An 18,624-nucleotide genomic window follows, 5' to 3' on the forward strand; every position below is an offset into this window, starting at 1 on the left:
GTTCAAAGTTATTCTACTGATGTCCCACTAGATTTATTCAGTAATCAATAGTACGACCACATTATAGAATTGTATCAACACCAGTATTTTCATCTTTTAGGAAATGAAAAAGACAAAGATAGATGCTGAAAATGACAAAGAATGGCTGTTGTACATCCAGAAACTTCTTGAAGGACAGGTATTCTTTCTTTCTTTTGCTTCATACAATAAAACTTCCAAATAAAAACATAAGCCTTACATTTTTACTAGATGTCTAACTTTTTCTAACCACCTACCCATACTTACTTTTTTTTAGGTAAAGAATTATCCTGAAAGGTAGGCAGGAAAGTTAACCCTCTATTTGTACTTTTGGACTTAACAAATGAAACAAATGCCTTGGGAAAGAGCCAACATGGGTCTTAGCAAATGCATTAATTAAATTATTGAGTCAGCCTCTATGCTTGCTAGACTGAAAAGGATCCATTCTCTCAGACCTCATAGGAAACAAGGTTCTTTATTATGTGTCTTTAAAGTTAGTAGTTGATATGGACACCTGAGGAGTTCATGGGTTTCAGTGACCTTTTACTATGGACCTGTTTCCAGTCAATTCATGTTTTCCTCACAGCCAGACAGCTGTTTATTACTGTGTCTTCCCGCACTCTCTACAATATTTTCTACTGAGACCTCGAGCAGCTTGTTAGTGGGAAGTAAATATTGATTTGGCATCCTGTCAATGCAGAAAGAATGAAAAAATTTCCACCAGAGGCCCCTCAAACATTTTCCTATCGACGTTTTCTGGGCTGAGTGGAAAGCTGCATAGAGAATGACAAGGCCAAGACGAGCTGAAATCCCTGAGGGGTCTATTGAGACTGCTGCTGTGACCTGTGTGATACTTTTTCTTCCCTTTCAAGTATTTTTTTTAATACACAGATAGTCTGCTGGGATGCGCCCCTCTTGTAAGTGATCAAGGGCAGTTTATTGGCAGGTGAGAGCCCTGCTTTTCTAGTCATAGCCAGCTTTTGTTTTGTCATCATTGATAGCAAGTAATGTATTCTCAAACTTTTTCATTAGTTTTTTGCTTATTCTAATTGTTTGTTTCAAAATTGATATTGAATAAATAAAAATGAAAACGTCAAAATTAAAAAAAATTCGTCCTATGATTTTTGAAACATAAGTGCTTCTCTGTAAAGTTTAAAAACAGATGCTGACATTAAGTCTAATGCTTTATACTTATATTAATAAATAACAGTTTCTGTGCTTTTGGTAAATTGAAAAGCAAATAAACAATATATAAGTTAACAGTATTCTTAATGTCAGTTTTATATATTTTTGAAACATCTGGAGTCACTTCAATAATAATAAAAGAATTAGCAATTTGTTGCTTAAGGTTGTTTAAGTGCAGATGCACAGGTGTTAGACAAAGCTTTCTGCAGTAACTTGCTTCTGAGATGGAGACTATTCTTAATCATGTTGTGTACCCAAAATTCATCTCAGCACGTGGCACGTAGAGGAGTTCAGTACTAATTTTTGTGAGTTTTTGTTCTCCAGTTTGAAGATGATAAAATAAACCTTTTAGTGATCATAATCACTTGTAAATATGATCTTGTATGTCTTTTAATTAGAAAGTGTATCTTTATGACTATAAAGAATAATATAAAATATGTATAAATCTTTACCAAATTTTACTAGTTATACTAATACAAGACCTGCTTTTTTGGCTAGCATGCATGGAAGTACATACACACATCCTACATTACCTAGATATGTGCTAACCCTGTCCAGTTAGTATAAAAAAATCCTATTGAAAATGGCATCAGACTACTTAATACTACAGCTTGATATAGTGCCTTTTTGTGCCACTGAGCCTGGACTCTGGAATATAATTGCCTGGTAGTATTGATTTAATTGCCCAGGTTTATTTGTGGACTCCTAATTATTGACTGGAGGTAAATTTAATGGAGCAGCCTTTATGAACACAGGGAAACCGCTGCTGTTGCTGTTATACATAATGAACTGCATCATGTGCCTTTAGATCATTTTTCAAGCTAATTTTATTCCACTGTGACAGTATGATAACATTTAAAAAGTCAAAGACTTTTTATTTTTATTACTGACATAGGTGGTTTTGCTGATGTCTTTGGATTTGTGAGGTAAAAAATAGAGACTTCATTGGTTGCACTTGAATGTCACTGTATAATTATGCCCGAGAGAAAAATCTGTAAAATGGAAAACATTTCTTGTTTTTGTTAGCCTTTTTGACTGTTTCAATCTCAGCAGTTATATTTTTCCTGGATTTTAGAAAACATTTTCTTTGCCCATCATTCTTTCAACATCCATGTTTTACTCACAGGATTATGCAGGCAAAGTATAAATATGTTTGCTGATGAATTTAGTTTAGTTTATAGCTTGCATATTCTTATAAATGAGTTTATATGAACTGTAAGTTGTAGAATAACTGATCACACTCCTTTAAAGTACTAATTAGTTCAATATTCATGTTTGAATATTAAAATATTTCATAGATAAAATTGTAAGAAAATTTTCCTTTCATATTCTCCCTCTCCACTGGCTGCTGTTAGATACAATCCTAAAAGTATACGAGTGAAACTGACCCTGTGATTTTATCTTTTGTTTATTGTTAGTTTTCTATTAAATTTTTCATTTGCATTCATTTGATGGTATTTTATGTTGGAAAGAATATTTACTTTCAAAATATGAAATATGGTTTGAAAACAGAAACAAAACATCAGTCTTGCCATGTGATGGTGTGAGACTACACAATACTTACTGCTGCTGTTACTGGACATACATGAGAACTAAAAGACCTGCAATGTTAACTCATATATTTAATATAGAATACAAATACATGTTTTCATTATTTCAAATAGTCCTAATGCAATTGGTAATTTTTATGTATTTGTGGCTTTTTTTTAATGACTTACTCTTTTCTCCAGAGAATTTCTAATGCTAAGAACCACATTGGAAAATTAAATCTTAAGATCTACTTTAATTTTTCTATGGAACAGTTAGCTTTATTTTCTTTCAATATTTTTACTAAATTCCTCTTTCACCTTAACATTTTAAAATTTATAACATACAAAAAACCAAATTTGTGATTATAGTGAGAATGAATTTTTTTGGTGGGGGAGAAGCCGAAGTAATATATTTGTAGTTTAAAAATTTGGGGAAAAAAACAGAGCAAAGAAAAGTAAGCTGGCACCAGACTACAAACTTTTGAGCAGGAAAGGGATATAATCAGTACTGTACTTTAGAAAGATACAGGATAGCAGCACATAGGATGGTTTGGGGAGAGGAAAAAAAAAAAAAAACTCGAGCAAGAAAATAATCTGAGATCCAGTGAGAGCCTGGATGTGCCTTGGTCATAGCAACAGAAAGACCAGAGCTAAATGTGAACCATATCTGAGTGAGTGGAAACAGTGGTAATGAGATTGGATGACGGTGTCAGAAAGAAACTAAGGATGCTGTTAGGTTTAACAGTGCCCATGATGAGAAAGATGAAAATCCCTCTAAGAATTTTAGAGCTCAAAAGAGATAAAAGCAGGTGTGGTAGGGAAGAGATGTTAAATAATGATTGACACATTTAGTAGCTTAATAATATTTAAGGATTCAGTTCTCCCTCAATACATTCAAGCCTTCTTGCTGGCTCTTCTTAGTGAAATATAACCATTTAAGAATGCATTTCAAGGGGCTGGGGATTTAGCTCAGCGGCATAAGCGCCTGCCTTGCAAGCAGGCAGTCGTGAGTTCGATCCCTGGTACTGATAAAAATGAAAAAGACCAAAAAAAAAAAAAAAAAAAAAAAAAAAGAATGCATTTCAGAGATAAATAATGGTGGCACATACCACAGTCTCAACTCTACTGAAGGCTGGGAGCGGAGGATTCCTTAAGTCCAGGAACTCAAGGCCAGCCTGGGCACCAGAGCAAGACCATATCTTTAAAAATAAAGCACAATAAAAAGACAATTTAAACTCTTACCCTTCAATAATGAAAGATAAAAATTCAGTTTAAAAATGCACAAAGGACTTGAGTAGACATTTCTCCAAGAACATATGCAAATAGCCAATAAAAAATGTCATTATTAGCCATTAGGAAAATGTGAATCAAAAAGCAAAATAATACTTCACACTTACTATGGTTGCGTCAATCAAACAGTAACAAGTGTTGACAAAGATGTAATTCTGGAACCATCATACATTGCTGGTGGGAATGTAAATTGGTGTAGTCCCTGGGAAAACAATGTAGCACTTCTTAATGAAGTCAGAATTACTACAAGACCGAGCAATTTTACTTCTAAGTTTACACCAACAAGAAATGAAAAGATATGTCCATTACAAAGGACCATTATTTATTATAGTTCCAAAGTAGAAACAACCTAAAGGTTTATTAACTGATAAATGGACAATCAAAATATTGTATTACATACAACAAAATATTATTCAACTACAAAATGGAATGAAATATTGATATATACCACAATATGGAAAAACCTTGTAAACTTTAGTTGAAGGAAGCTAGGTAGTATGATTCCATTCATGTGAAATATCTAGAATAGGGAAATTGTTAAGATAGAAGGTACCTTAGTGGTTGCTAGGGAATGGGTGTAGGTGAAGAATGGCTTCTACTGAGTGAGAGGATTTTTGAGGGGAAAAGAATGGTGAAATTTCCTGGAATTAGACAGCAATGATTATTTTGACTGTATTGAAACCAGTTAGTTATGCACTTTAAAATGGCAAATTTTGTTTAGTGTTTTATCTCTATTTAAACAATCCCTTGCTGTGCTCAATAGTGCATGCCCTATAATCACAGCTACTCAGGAGGCTCAAGCAGGAAGGATCGAAAGTTGGAGGCCATCCTGGGCAACTTACTGAGGTCTTGTCACAGTGTAAAGTAAAAACAGCTGATGGAGCTCAGTAGTACCTGCCTAACATACACAAGGCCCTGGGTTCCATCTCCAGTATAGCTAATAATAATTCCCTAATATATGGTGTATTATAAAAGACTATATTTTAAACTAAACATAAATACATGAACATATAGATAGATAAATATAGATAGTTTGTATCCACATGTCCCCCTCAATGCCTCATGAAATCATGGGGAGCAAACTTTTCACAGGTGACTGAATCTAGAGTTTATGATTGATTCATAGTGCAATGCTGGAATTAAGGATATGAGAGCTATACCCGGCCCAGGGCAGGTGGTCTGCATACAGTATAAGGGGCAGCAAGAGGCTTGTCCCTCTCTGGTTGCTTCTGCTGTCTTCCACTGCCATGAGCCATGTGCCACCCTGCCCTGGAGCCAGCTAATTATAGACTGAAACCTCTACAACATGTGAGGTAAATAAGCTTTTTTCCCTTTAACTTTGGGTGGTGGATATTTTGGCTTAGCAACAAGAGAAATGTAACTAATATATATATATATATATATATATATATATATATATAATGTCGTAGTTAAAACATAAACTAAACTAAACATAGTTAAAACATAAACTAAAATTTACCAAATAGTTAACATAAGTAAAATCACGGATATATACATATATGTATAAGATGTGATTGAAACATTTAGTAAATATTTACATTTTAAAAACTTCATTACAATAAAAATCTGTTGTTGTAACCTCTTCAAAATGTATCCCTTGCTCCAAACACACTTATCCCGTCCTCCTTGCCACCGTATGAGGCAGCTCTGGAAGTCTTCTTTTGTGAATATTTAGTTGTGTTCTCATGGCTGTTCCATGTCCTGAATCAACTTAGAATGTTTACTTTTCTGGTTATTTTGACTGTGGGGAAGAACAGTAAGGCTCACAGTGCCAGCTCCTGGGAATAAGGTGGACGAGGATGCAGCATAAAATGTTTCTACAATCGGACCTCTCTTTTGGAGGACATGGAGCAGCTTTCACTATATAGCACCTCAGAAGAGACACTGAAGTGTCTCCAGAACTGCTTCGGAAAGCGGCAAGGGTGATGGGAATAGTGATGGGGAACATTTGAGGGGTATTGGTGACCATATGTCTTTAACTGTAATACAATTTTCCTTTAAACATTCCTATATATTTTGATGTATGTATAATGTATACATGTATAAAACAAATAATTTACATTTATAACCCATAGTACATATGGTTCTTTACTAGGACTTATTAAAAAATCTTTAGCTGTGAATGGTTAGAAAAATGTCTTGGTTTTGTTTTCTTGTTGCCTTTTGTTTGCTAGTTCTTCTCTGGATTTCATCTAGTCCATATTAGTTCTCTTCACATCAATCATTTTTGTATTAAAACCAAACTAAAAAAATGTATCTTTTTCCCTTCATTTGTTGAGAATTTAAAGTAGAATTTTTTTGGTACCAGGAATTGAACAGTAGTTTTTCTTTAGCTTTCAATATTTCTGTTCCTGTTCGTTGCTTCAGATTTTGCAAATGCCGAAATTTCAAATGGTTCACTTTCCCTAGTGTCCTCTCTGTAAAATATGCTTACCTTCCGTAGAGTGCATTGTAGTATAGCAGTGGGAAGGGTTTTATAAATCTCCCTGGCTTTTGTAAATAGAGCATACTGCTGGCCTGAAGGTTATCTGAAAGTTTCTTCCTCGCAATACTGAAGACATTTATTGTGTGACTGCTTGTTTTGTTGTGCTTATGTCTAATGTGCTGTCACACTTGTGTACTAAGACATCCTCTCTCATATGTGCACATATCAGCTCACACACACAGACTTAATCCTCATGTCTGGCTGAAGTAGCAAGAATTAAAGTTACCCAGTTAGATTTGCTGGAATATATATTTTTTATTTATCAATGTAAATCCTACTTTCATATGTTAGAAAAGAGGCATTTGTGATTACAGTTAAAATGATCATTTAAGATAAAAAATAACATTCTAATCTACATTTTCAGTTTTTTGTTAATTCTTGTTTTCTATATCATTTTAATGGCTCTCTTTGTGGATATTTAACTCACTATATATCTTTGTGATATAAATAAACAAGAGTTCTAACTGTTCCAAAATTAAGTCTTAATCACTTGTAAAATGATTTTTTTCTCAAAAGTTTTTTATTAACAGCTAGTTCAATTGATATACATATTTGAGATTAGCAATATGATTTATTCAACAAATATGTGTTGAGCAGCTATTTTATAGAAAGTTCTGGTCAGATTGGGAGACAAATTCAGGCCCTCAAAGATCTCAAAGCTTGCAGTAACATAAATCACAAGTGCAGATGTGGAGAAATTGGAACCCTTGTATACCGCAATTAGGGATGTAAAATAGTATAAAGCTGCAATATGCAATCTGAAAGCAATTTCTCAAAAATTAAGCATAGAGTTAATATATTATCCAGACATTGGGAGACATTTCTGAGTATATCTCCAAAGAAATAAAGACAGGGACTGAATGAGATATGTGTACATCAATATTCGAAACATTATTCACAATAGCTAAAACCTCCAGACACCCATGAACAAATCCTTTTTATATATAAAATATACATAGTATTGGTACAATTTTTGTCACTGAAAAATTACCTTAGAAAAACAACTTGAAGCAAAGTTTATTTTGGCTTACAGTTCTAGAGATTTCAATCCAAGACCAGCAGGTTTTCTTGTTTTTAGGCCTGTGGTGAGGTAAAGACCTTGTGTTGAAAGAGTATGGCAGGGAAAAGGGTTCACCTTACAGCAGTCAGAAAATAAGCCAGAGTCAAAAGAAAGAGATTGAAGCCTAGATATAGTCCCCAAGGTCATACTCCCATACCAACTCCTGTTAATGAGGCCCTAACTCTGTCACTTTGCAATAATGCCATCAGATTATAAATCCATGAGTTGATTAACCCACTGATAAAGCTAGAACCCTCGCTATTCAATCATCTTCCAAAGCCTCACTTCTGAATACAGGAGCCTTTGAGGGGAATATTCTGATTGTTCCTTAACAAGGAACGAAGCACTATGTTGATACAGGCTACAGCATGAATGAAACTTGAAGATTTTGCATAATAAAGACATTGTACTAAGTGAAATGAGCCTGACACAAATGAAAAAGTACTGTATGATTTGCTTATGGGTTGTATATAGAGACAGAAAGTAGATGGTTGCCACATGCTGATGGAGGATGGAAATGAGAGGCTGTTGTTCAATACAAATGCAGAGTTCTAGTTTGGGAAGTTCAAAAAGTCCTGGAGATAGGATGTGGGTGATGGTTGCACAACATCATGAATGTACTTAATACCAATAAATAATAAACTTAAAAATGTTAATGTGATAAAATTTATGCTGTTTATAATGCTTAAAAATTTTAGTGTAAGGTAGAATTCCTAGGCAATATATAGGAGCTACAGGTATTATTCCTTTCCAGTATGATTTTATTGATTTAGTTTACAGAGAGTAATCTTATCTTGTTGTTTCCAAAACATTGGGAGGTACTTATTAGTGTCAGGGCCAAATTTGAATGGTCAAATCCAGTACAGTCGAATTTTGCCTTCTGGTAGATAAATTTCTTGAGGACACAGTCAATATTGTTTTATTTCCTACGATGTACTGAGGGAAAACAAAAAGTCCAGCAAATTGTGCCCTGACATTGTGGATTACCCAGAGGATCAGGATAGAACAAACCACCCCACCTTCTACTCTGAACCCCAGCTTGTGTCCACCCCATTCTATTTTCTCATAACAGTCAACTAATAAGAGCATTTTTCAAGTGGATTTATAATCAGGCTTTGTTATAGCCAACAGACAACAGATTAAGATTTATGAAGGGAAACACTACAAGTAATAGAATCAAAACATCATACTTAGAATCTTTGCATCATAAAATATCTAAACAGCCACTCCTCCTGAGGATGAACTTTGCCCTGTGGAGTAATAAAAACTTCAAGACTGTTAAATGAGTCCATTTTCAACCTCACATGCCTTTACTCTTACTCAGTTTCTCCTTATATTGTCTCCTTGCGCTATGCTTGCAGTGGTTTATGGTCACAAGATGAGTTTTTGACCTTTCTCATACTATCATGTGAAATCTCAAAGAAAGTAACCACAGCCTCTTTAACTCATGTCTTGGTTACTTTTCTCATTGTCGAGACAAAACACCCGACACCCGAAAATGGGGAGAGGCTTATGTGGCTCACTGTCAGTAGAGGTTTCAGTCCATAATTGGCTGGCTCAAAAGCAGGGTGGCATATGACAGGGTCAACAGTTCATGGCAGTGGAAAACAGCAAAAGCAACAAGGCTGACACAAGCCTCTGCCTGCCTCTTTTATGTTGTATTCAGTGTTCAGGTTTAGGACACTGCCAATCAGTCAGTGGACTGGCCCAACAATCTCCCACCCTTAATCCCAGCCTTGCAGCAGGAATCAGTCACACTAGGGAAGAGGACTAGACATAACAAACTTACCATTAATATTTTAAGAAAATGCAGATATTTTTCCCTGGTTAAAAGGAAACTCCAATAAGTACTTAGTGAACTTTTAATTCTTGTCTCATGTAAGACAACATGGCTAGAAACATGGATAAAAGGTTATTACTAGAGGAATGGGAGGTGATTGGAGCAACTTTTCAGACTTTCTTAAAGCTCATAACTGCATTGACTGAGGCTATGTTCTACCAGCAAGCCAGTGAAGCAGAAGGAACAATAAAACCACTAGAAAAGTTGTTATCAATTATGAAATTTTTACATGTACTCACATTTGATAAACTCAGCAGTTTTTGAAACATGTGTATTACACTTTGATATACCAAACTTTAAAAACTTAATCAATGAGTATACTTTTGCCATTTTTTTCTCTGAAGTTTTATCCTGCAACTCTTGAGATGTTCAGCTCTCACACAGACCAGTGTATTGATAGTTCTCTCTCATTCTTTTATGAGTGATGAACATACAGTACCACTTCTGTGAGCCTGAGTGCCCTAGAGATGACTGTAACCCGCTATTGATCAGCTGATTGAAGATAAATGGCTTAGCTGCTTGTATTGCAGATTACATCATTAACATGGTCAGTAAACCATGAATTGTTCAATAAGGCGTTTATCTTTTTTCATTTTACTTCTGCTCTTTTATCATTTTTATTAGAAAAGACAAAATTATGCACCCTAACCAGCAAGATCAGTTGAAAAGAAATCTGTTAGGGTGGCCTTATGGGTTCAGTTACATAGAGCTAAATTCTAATGTGATTATAATTTAGTGGATATTTTTGAACAGAAAAAAATACAGAGTTTTGATAATATTTTTTGTGTGTGTTTCTCTTACAGCGTCCTTTTGCCTCGTTTTTACTAGAAGCAGTACTGGAGAAAATGAATGAAAACAAGAAACTACTTGAGGGATATTTCACAATTATGAAAGATACTAGATGATATTACAGTGTAGAAATAGAGAGCTTTTTTCAGATGTGAAAACTTTTTATGTGTTTTATATGAAAACATATATTGCAATCTTGACACAGTACTTGCTTCCACTATCAATAGACAGGTTCAATACCAAAATAAGAAGTCTCTGAAACTAATTAATTGCTGAACAAGTGAAAGTAATTAAGTACATAGCCACTTAAAAGGAAATAGTGTAGCATTTGATTGTTGAATACAGATATTACCACAAATCAATGCAAACTTAAAAATGATTTTTTTCAATGCTTTGGAAGAAACTAGAACAAGTTTGGCATGCATGAATCAATCAGTATAAAAAGAAAGAAGTGTAAACTAAGGACTTAATGTTTTAAATTTTATTTTAAAAACTAGAATTTTTACATAAAACTACATGGTTTTAAAAGGGATTTACTAAATATACTTTATTGCAAGCAAGTATAGAATAAAACACCATAACTTATGAATGATCACTTAATGAAACAAACTGTAGTCTAATTATATCTATTCTTATTGATATACTGGGTGATACAGAAAAGATTTCTTATTGAATGATTTGCCAAATATAAAAACATCCCCCTATTTACAATGTTTTTTGTGGTCATATAAATTAACAAGGCGCTACAATACAAGCTCAGCACAATTAAGCTTTATAATTCATACTGCAGTCAGATAAATAAAGTTACTTTTTAAACAATGATGTTGTCGTATTTTAATTCCCAATATTCCCCAATCATTTCACCTCTATACTGTATTCCTGCCACACACTGATTCGCGTTTGGGCCTGCCTCCCTCATTTGTTCTTGGTAATCTCTCTAAAATACTCTGTATTCAGTTTTCCTCATGGACGCCTCATCACTCAGGCTCACCTTTAACCATTCTTTCACAGACGGATTCTCTGACCATCTTACTATATGCTTTCCCAAAATATAAAATTATCTGATTTGTCTGGTCAAATTTTATCTATATCCTCTCTTTAGAATGTAGTTCCATGAGATTAAGACGGGTTGAAAAATCATAGCCCACAGTCAAATCTGGCCTATAATCTCTTTTTGATTTACCTGCAAGCTAAGGATGCTTTTTACTTTATTAAGTGGTTAAAAATCAAAAAGAGAATAATATTCTGTGGCATGTGGGAAATATGTGAAATTCAAATTTTAATGCACATCAATAAAGTTTTATTGAAACAGTAATGTGCATTCATTTACATAGTGTATTGTTTATGGCTGCTTTCACATCACAGAAGTGTGGCTGCGTAATTGCAGCCAGAGACCATATGTGGTGTTCTCATCATTTTTCACTGTTGCCTGGCACGCCATAAATCACAATGACACACTTATAATTTGATAACATTTCAAGTGCTATAAATACTGCCTTACTCAGTTTTTTTAAAATATCTACATATGCACGTCAAAGCAAAAGAAAAAGAAAATAACCAATGATTCATATTTTTAAAACACTGAAGTATAGTTTGCTTTTATTTTGTTACTAGATGACAAGATATTCTACCTATGATCAGAAATACAATCTGCATTGACATTAACAGACTAACATCTTTCACAATATTATCAATTCACATTGAAGCAACAGTAAGAAAAATAACAAAATATGAAATGTGTCACAGCAGAATTTTGATAGATAAAAAGAGATTGTCCAATATTATCTTGATACCCAACCACAAAAAGATAGTGCAACAAAAGAAATGTGATAGGTTGAAAATGGCCCCTTAAAATGTTCATATCTCTAGACCCTGTGAATTTTTCACCAAGGAATTTTGCAAATGTTAAGGGTCTTGAGTTGAAAGATTATCTTGGATTGTCCATTTGGAGCTAATGTACTCACTAGGATTCCAATACAAGGAAGACCAGATGAGTTAGAGTTAGATCCATAAAATCTGAAGATGCTATGTTACCAGCTTTAAATATGGAAATAAGTCAAAGGATGCAAGTGGTATGATAAAAAATGTTTAAATTTTAAAGTTTTATTACAATGACACATTGACCTTAATCTCCCTCCAAATGTTCTCATTTTGAACACTATTATCCCATCATTCTTCCCACTTTCTGAAGCAGCCCTGGAAGTCGTTTTTCATGAACATCTTTTTGTGGCTGCCTTGATAAATTGATTCAAGTCACTTATAGCAGAATCTGTCAAACAAAAGTATGCTGTGTCCTCATCCACCTTCCTGACCAGATCTGGCACCATGCAAATTCTGGCTCTTTCCTAAAATCAAAATGAACATGAAAGGTAAATATTTTTCATCAATTTAAGACATCAAGGTGGCTCCTGAAGATGGGAAAAATGGATAAAACATTCTCCTGTAAAACATCTAGAAAAACCACCTCTGTCCACACCCTGACCTTAGCCTTGGAACAGTGATTTTGAATGTTCAGAAGTATAGAAGACTATTTTTTGTTTAAGTCGTAAAGTTTGGTAATTTGTGACTCCACCAATAGAAAAATTAATAGAACTTGCTGATGATCTCATTTAGGCACTATAAATATATATATATATATATATATATATATATATATATATATATGGGACATTGATCAGAAAATATGGAAAACCAATGCAATATTTAAAAATCCATCTTGTAAGTTGCCATATGAATGGGCTAATGAAGAAAAACATCATATAATCATATAATAATGTATGAAAACCATTTCACAAAATTCACACCCATTCACTAAAAAATTTAAAAGCTAAAAACCAGGAATAAAGAGGAAGTTCCTTAATTTGATAAAAAAAATCTTCAAAAAGCCTACAATTTACATTTATTCCTAAAATCAAGAATAAGGCAAGGACTTCATTGTGGGCATACACCTGTTAATCTCAGCACTTGGGAGTTCAAGACCAACCTGAGATACATACCAAGATCCTGTCTCTAAAAAACAAAAACTAAGCCAGTATCCTTAATAGATAAACATAGATAGCACCATAATGCAATTAAAAAATAAAAAGTGTACAGAAGATTGCAAAGAAAAGTCTCAACGCAAAGAAGCAAACCTAGAATTACTGAGTTCAGCAATGTCTCAAGGTATATGATCAACATAAAAACTGAATTGTACCTTTATACACACTAGTAATAAGTCTATCGGGACTAAGATTGAAAATACTGTACAATTTACAGTTTCTTCCCAAAAGATTACTTAGGTGTAAATCTGACAAAACTTGTACAGCATTTGTAAACCAAATCTACAAAACTGGTTAAAGAAATCAAAGATCTGAACAAGTGAGAGATAGTGTGAATTCAGATACTCAATTACAGTATCAATTGTGTTCAAGTTGACATGCAGATTGAACAGAAGTCCTATCGACACCAATGAAAGATATTTAGAAGATAAAAGATCCTTCTAAAATTTGAACAGAAAGCCCAATGAATTAAAGTTGTTTTAAAATTTTTATGGAAAATAAAGTGGGAGAAATCATTACCTGATTTTGAGATTCATTATGTATCTCCAATAATCAGGAGTACATGCTAATGGCAGAGGAATTGACACAATGGAATAGAATAGAGAACCTAATGTACACTTATGCTATTGGGCTCAAGTGATTTTAGACACAGGTTCAAAAGTTATCCAATAGAAGACAATAGATTTTTCAATAAATGGTGTTAAAGAAATTGGACATTCTTGGGTTAAGTATTTTGACCTTCACACAGTTAGACGGGTTATTTCATGTAGGAAGAAGTAGTTCTGGTGTACTATTGTACAGTAGATGACTACATTTAGTCATGATTGTTGTATTTAATTAATTGTCAACTTGATTTGAAAGTACCCAGTTGAATTGAGTTCTGGGCAAGGAAGACCCACTTTAAGAATAATTATTACTGGAGATGTATAAAAGGAAAACCAGAAAGAAGAATTTCAGCTGATTTTACTTGGAAGAGCTTCATTGTAGCTGATTTTCCTTGAGGATCTTGGGCTGTTCTCTTTGAAAGACTTCCAGTCTCTGCCTTCCCCTCAGGCATCCTCTCCTGGCCTTCCTCACAAAGTCTTCAGCTTCCAGAACTGGCCTCTTGGCCTCTTGGCCTGCCAGCATATACTCTTCAACTTCTAGCAGGACCCTTCCACCTCTGAGCGCAGCCCCAGTCTTTAGTCATGGATCCTTTGACCTCCTGATGTGGACTTGTATAGGACATTGCTGTGGGCACCAGATCTTCAACTGGATCCTTTGGATTTCTAGTGCTAAGACATATGTTTTTGCACTCTTCTACATTTGACGCTGTGGGCAGTCATTGTCGACCAGTCTCGTAATATTCTGTGTCTGAATTAAATCTGACTCGGAGCATGTGCAGTCTTTTGAGGAGCTTTGCCCCTGTCCTGCAAGCTCTTGTAAAGCACTAATTAAATGATGTATTATAATTTTGTAAAACTAAGAGATTGAATGTTGTCATATAAATATGATGCTTGAGCAAATAGATATTGTCTTGGTTACTTTTCTCTCATTGCTGTGACAAAACACTTGACACTCAAAATGAAGGAAAGAAACGTTTATTTCTTACAGTTTTGGGAGTTTCAGTCCATAAACAGTTGCTCCAAGGCAGGGTGGTATGGCACTGGCACAACACTTCAAGGTAGCAGCCAGAGCAAAAGGAGAAAACAAACCTCTTTTCCTGGGTAATATTGTACACAGGCCACCCCCATTCCTTCCAGGGTAGATCTAGCACTCCCAAAATCTCCTTGCCCTCTTTTGCACAGGATGATGATATTTACAAAGTAAGAACCCTGGCTCCCTGCTGAGTCTCTCAATTAAACTAAACTGCTCAAGTTGACAGGATGTATCTACCATAACAGATATGTTTAACCTTATTTAAACATTACACAACATACTGGTATCGGTAAATCTCATAGAACTTTAGTGTTTACAAATTTTTTTAAACAAAGTATTTCAAAATGGATATTATTTGAAGCTAAAATGTAAACAATAATGATAGAAAGTTTCCAAGGCCTAAGGCTTTGTGAAGAATTACGAGACATGACAACAAAACAGGAAAATTTAAAAAATGGTAAATTTGATTTCACCAAAATTTAAAAGTTTTTTTTCTTGAAATCAACAAGCTAGAGAGAGTAAAAGTATACAAAACCACATGTTGACAAAAGAATGGATCTAAAAGAATTCTCAAATTAATCCAACAATGAAACAATTCTTTGAGAAAGAAATTCATATCCTGGGAAATTATAAAATAAGAGTATAGCCCATGACCACCATAGGAAAGCTTGTAATGATTACATGTGATTACAGAGTACATGATAAAGGAAGAAGAATTTTACTTTTCAGCACAAGCTCTTAGTCTTCTATTGAAACCGGGTATACTTCTCAAAATTGTGCAGGATTCTGCCTAGTAACCCAAAATTACCATTGGTTTAGAGAATCCAAAATAAAAATTACTATAGAAAATGTATAGCTACAAAAAAAGGGCTTTCTCTTTGCTCCCAAGTAAATAAGTGAAACATAAAGGTCAACACCAAAAAACCTTTTGAGAGAGCCTTTTATGGACCTAAATGTCTGTTTCAGAAGTTTATGACATGCATGGGTGAAAGAGCTGGTATTTTAATTCCTACACCTTCATACACATAATTACCTTTTATAGTAGCACAAAATTTATATGAATGATTTAATGTAACTTCTCTTGTCTGTTATATGCAAGTTTTACCTGTTGATTTTTAAATACAGAAACATTTTATTTTTTTCTATTCCTAAAAGAATTGTGAGCACTACAAAGATTTCTTTTCCACAGTTCAAGCCTCAGTTTCTTTCTTATGGACAAATGATCTACAAAACCACAATCTTGACGTCACTCTTGAAACAGTTTTTCCACATCTCTACCCACCTTGCAAAGATGGTTTCGAAGCAAATTCTCCAGCAGCCTCCCTTTCATCAGAGAAACCTTGCCTCAAGGTTTTATGTTTTTGCAGTACAGTACTCCACTGTGTATAATAAATACCACATTTCTTTTATCCATTCATCCATTGATGGGCATCTGGGCTGTTTCCACGATTTAGCTATTAGAAATTGTGCTGCTGTACACATAGGAATGCATATATCACTGTGGTGTGCTTTTAATTCTTTCTGGGAGATACCAAGGAGGGGAATACCTCAGTCAAATGGAACCTCTAGTTTTAGTTTTTTGAGGAAATTCCTTACTGATTTCCATAGTGGTTGTACCAATTTACACTCCCTCCAACAGTGGAAGTGTTCCTTTTTCCCTACAGCCATATCTGTATTTCTTATTGGTTGGTTTTTTGATGAAAGCCATTCTTTCTGGAGTGAGATGGAATCTGTATTGTTTTAATTTGAATTTCTTAAAGGACCAGTGATGGTGAACATTTTTCTTATATTTATTTTCTGTTTGTACTTCTTCATCTGAAAAATGTTTATTCATTTCAGATGCCCATTTTCTGATTGGATCTTTAAATTTTCCTGAGTTCTTTGTATATTAGATATTATTCTTTTGTCTGAAGAATAAGTGGTAAAAATGTTTTCCCATTATGTGGGTTGTCCCTTCACCCTGTATAAGGTTTCTTTTGCGGTGTGAAAGCTTTTTGATAAAATGAGATCCAAGTTGTTGATTCTTTGTAGTATTTTCTGTGTGACTGGGGTTTTGTTCATGAAGTCTTTCCCTTCAGCTGTCTCTTCAAGAGCTTATCTATTCTATTTTCCACAATATTGTGTTTCTGTTTTACTATGTATATCTTTGATTCATTTCTTTCTTAATTTAGTACATGATGAAACACATGAGTCTAGCTTAATCTTCAGCATGTGGGAAGCCAGTTTTCCCAGCAACATTTATTAAAGGGAAGGTATTTGGGCCCTTTATCAGAGATAATGTGACTGCGTGTGTTTGGAATTGTTTCTGCATCTTGTATTCTGTTCCACTGATCCTTGGATCTGCTTTCCTTGCCAGTACCATGCTGTTTTTATCATGATAGTTTTGTAGTGTAATTTCAAGTTGAGATCATAGTGCCCCCTGCCTTGCCTTTGTGCCAAGAATTGTTTTTGCTATTCTAGCCCTCTTCTGTTTCCAACTGATTTTTAGGATTGTTTTGTATAATTCTGTGAGGTATGGTATTGCATTAAGTCTGTATAACAGCTTTGAAAGTATGGTCATTTCATTATACTGATTCTGCCTATTCAAGAACAAGGAATGTCCTTGTTAACAGTGTATCAGGATTTAAAAGCCACATTACTCTCACTACTCTGCTTAGATGTATTTTATTCTTTTTTTGATAGATTTTATTCTGTCCCAGTTGTCTACTTACATTAGATTTGAGGGCACAGACAGCTATCCCAAAAACATCAGGATATAACACAGTAATCATCTTTAATGTCCTATTATCTTAATCTGGAGTCCTGTATGGCTTATACTGTTTTATCATGACTGATCTTAGCTAAATCTGGTTTGTTTTATTGCTGTTTGATATTGACAGATTTTATTCAAAACTGATATGATTGATAATATCAAGTCTGAGAGTATAGGCAACTACACTGAAGATGACAAGACTCTACAATATGCATTCTGGTTTGATAACTCCCTGCTTTTGAAGTTTTGTACTATATACAAAGTTGTGTTTTTATTAATACTGTTATGTACTGATATATTCAATTATACTATGTCTGATGATATAGCCAATTCTATTGAAAATAACAAGAGACAACACAGGAACTATGGTAGAACTCCTTGTACAGTGGTCTTATATGTCTTTTTTCATTTCATGTTTATAGGAATATATTTTGTTTTGTCCTGCTTTGATTTGTCTCTCCATCTAATATAGAAAGGATAGAAATACATGTTAAGACTCATGCATGTGTAGAATTTATAAACAGTTTATGAGAACTGATCTTATGACACATGATGAAATGAACAGATACTTTGAAGAAGAAGAGTCACAAAAGTACCCAGTGCTGATCCTGGAGGGTCATAATGTGACACACAGCAATAGTATTATTCATTGTTCAGAGTGATATTAGCCTGCTTGAGTTTGTTCAATCTCAACATAATTGAAGATACAGATAACTGCATGTATGTTTAAGTGTATAGGATTGATAACCATATTTCTAAGTTTTTGTTGGATAGTTGAACAGAATTGGTTGCAGTCTCATTGTTTGAATCCCTACTTTATATCTTTTCTGTTTTGTTTTTTTTTTTTTTTGTCTTTTTCTTTTTTATCGGTACCAGGGATCAAAATCACGACCACACACTTTGCAAGGCAGGCACTATCTTGAATAACTATTTATAAAAGGACAATCTGTAATCATCAACTAGTGATTTCTTACTGTTT

The 18,624-nt window shown here is 34.2% G+C and overlaps 1 protein-coding gene across 10 annotated transcripts in view; it reads left to right on the forward strand.

Annotated features, from left to right (window-relative positions):
• Cntln (centlein) overlaps positions 1 to 11,037 on the forward strand; it is a 448,833-nt gene extending 437,796 nt beyond the window's left edge. For 7 of the 10 annotated variants that reach the window (XM_063251634.1, XM_063251626.1, XM_063251599.1 and 4 more), the window contains 2 exons: positions 101 to 178; positions 10,232 to 11,037. In XM_063251634.1, coding sequence (XP_063107704.1) covers positions 101 to 178; positions 10,232 to 10,333 — 180 coding nt within the window. In that variant the 3' untranslated portion in view covers positions 10,334 to 11,037. Of the gene's footprint in view, positions 1 to 100 lie in introns of all 10 variants that reach the window. The other 3 variants (XR_010048348.1, XM_063251607.1, XM_063251612.1) reach the window with 3 other exon arrangements.
• Positions 11,038 to 18,624: the final 7,587 nt, after the last annotated feature.

This window comes from Cavia porcellus, unplaced genomic scaffold (assembly GCF_034190915.1).
Source record: "Cavia porcellus strain 051 isolate PalLab524CR breed Dunkin Hartley unplaced genomic scaffold, mCavPor4.1 scaffold_1, whole genome shotgun sequence".
Lineage (NCBI taxonomy): Eukaryota > Metazoa > Chordata > Mammalia > Rodentia > Caviidae > Cavia > Cavia porcellus.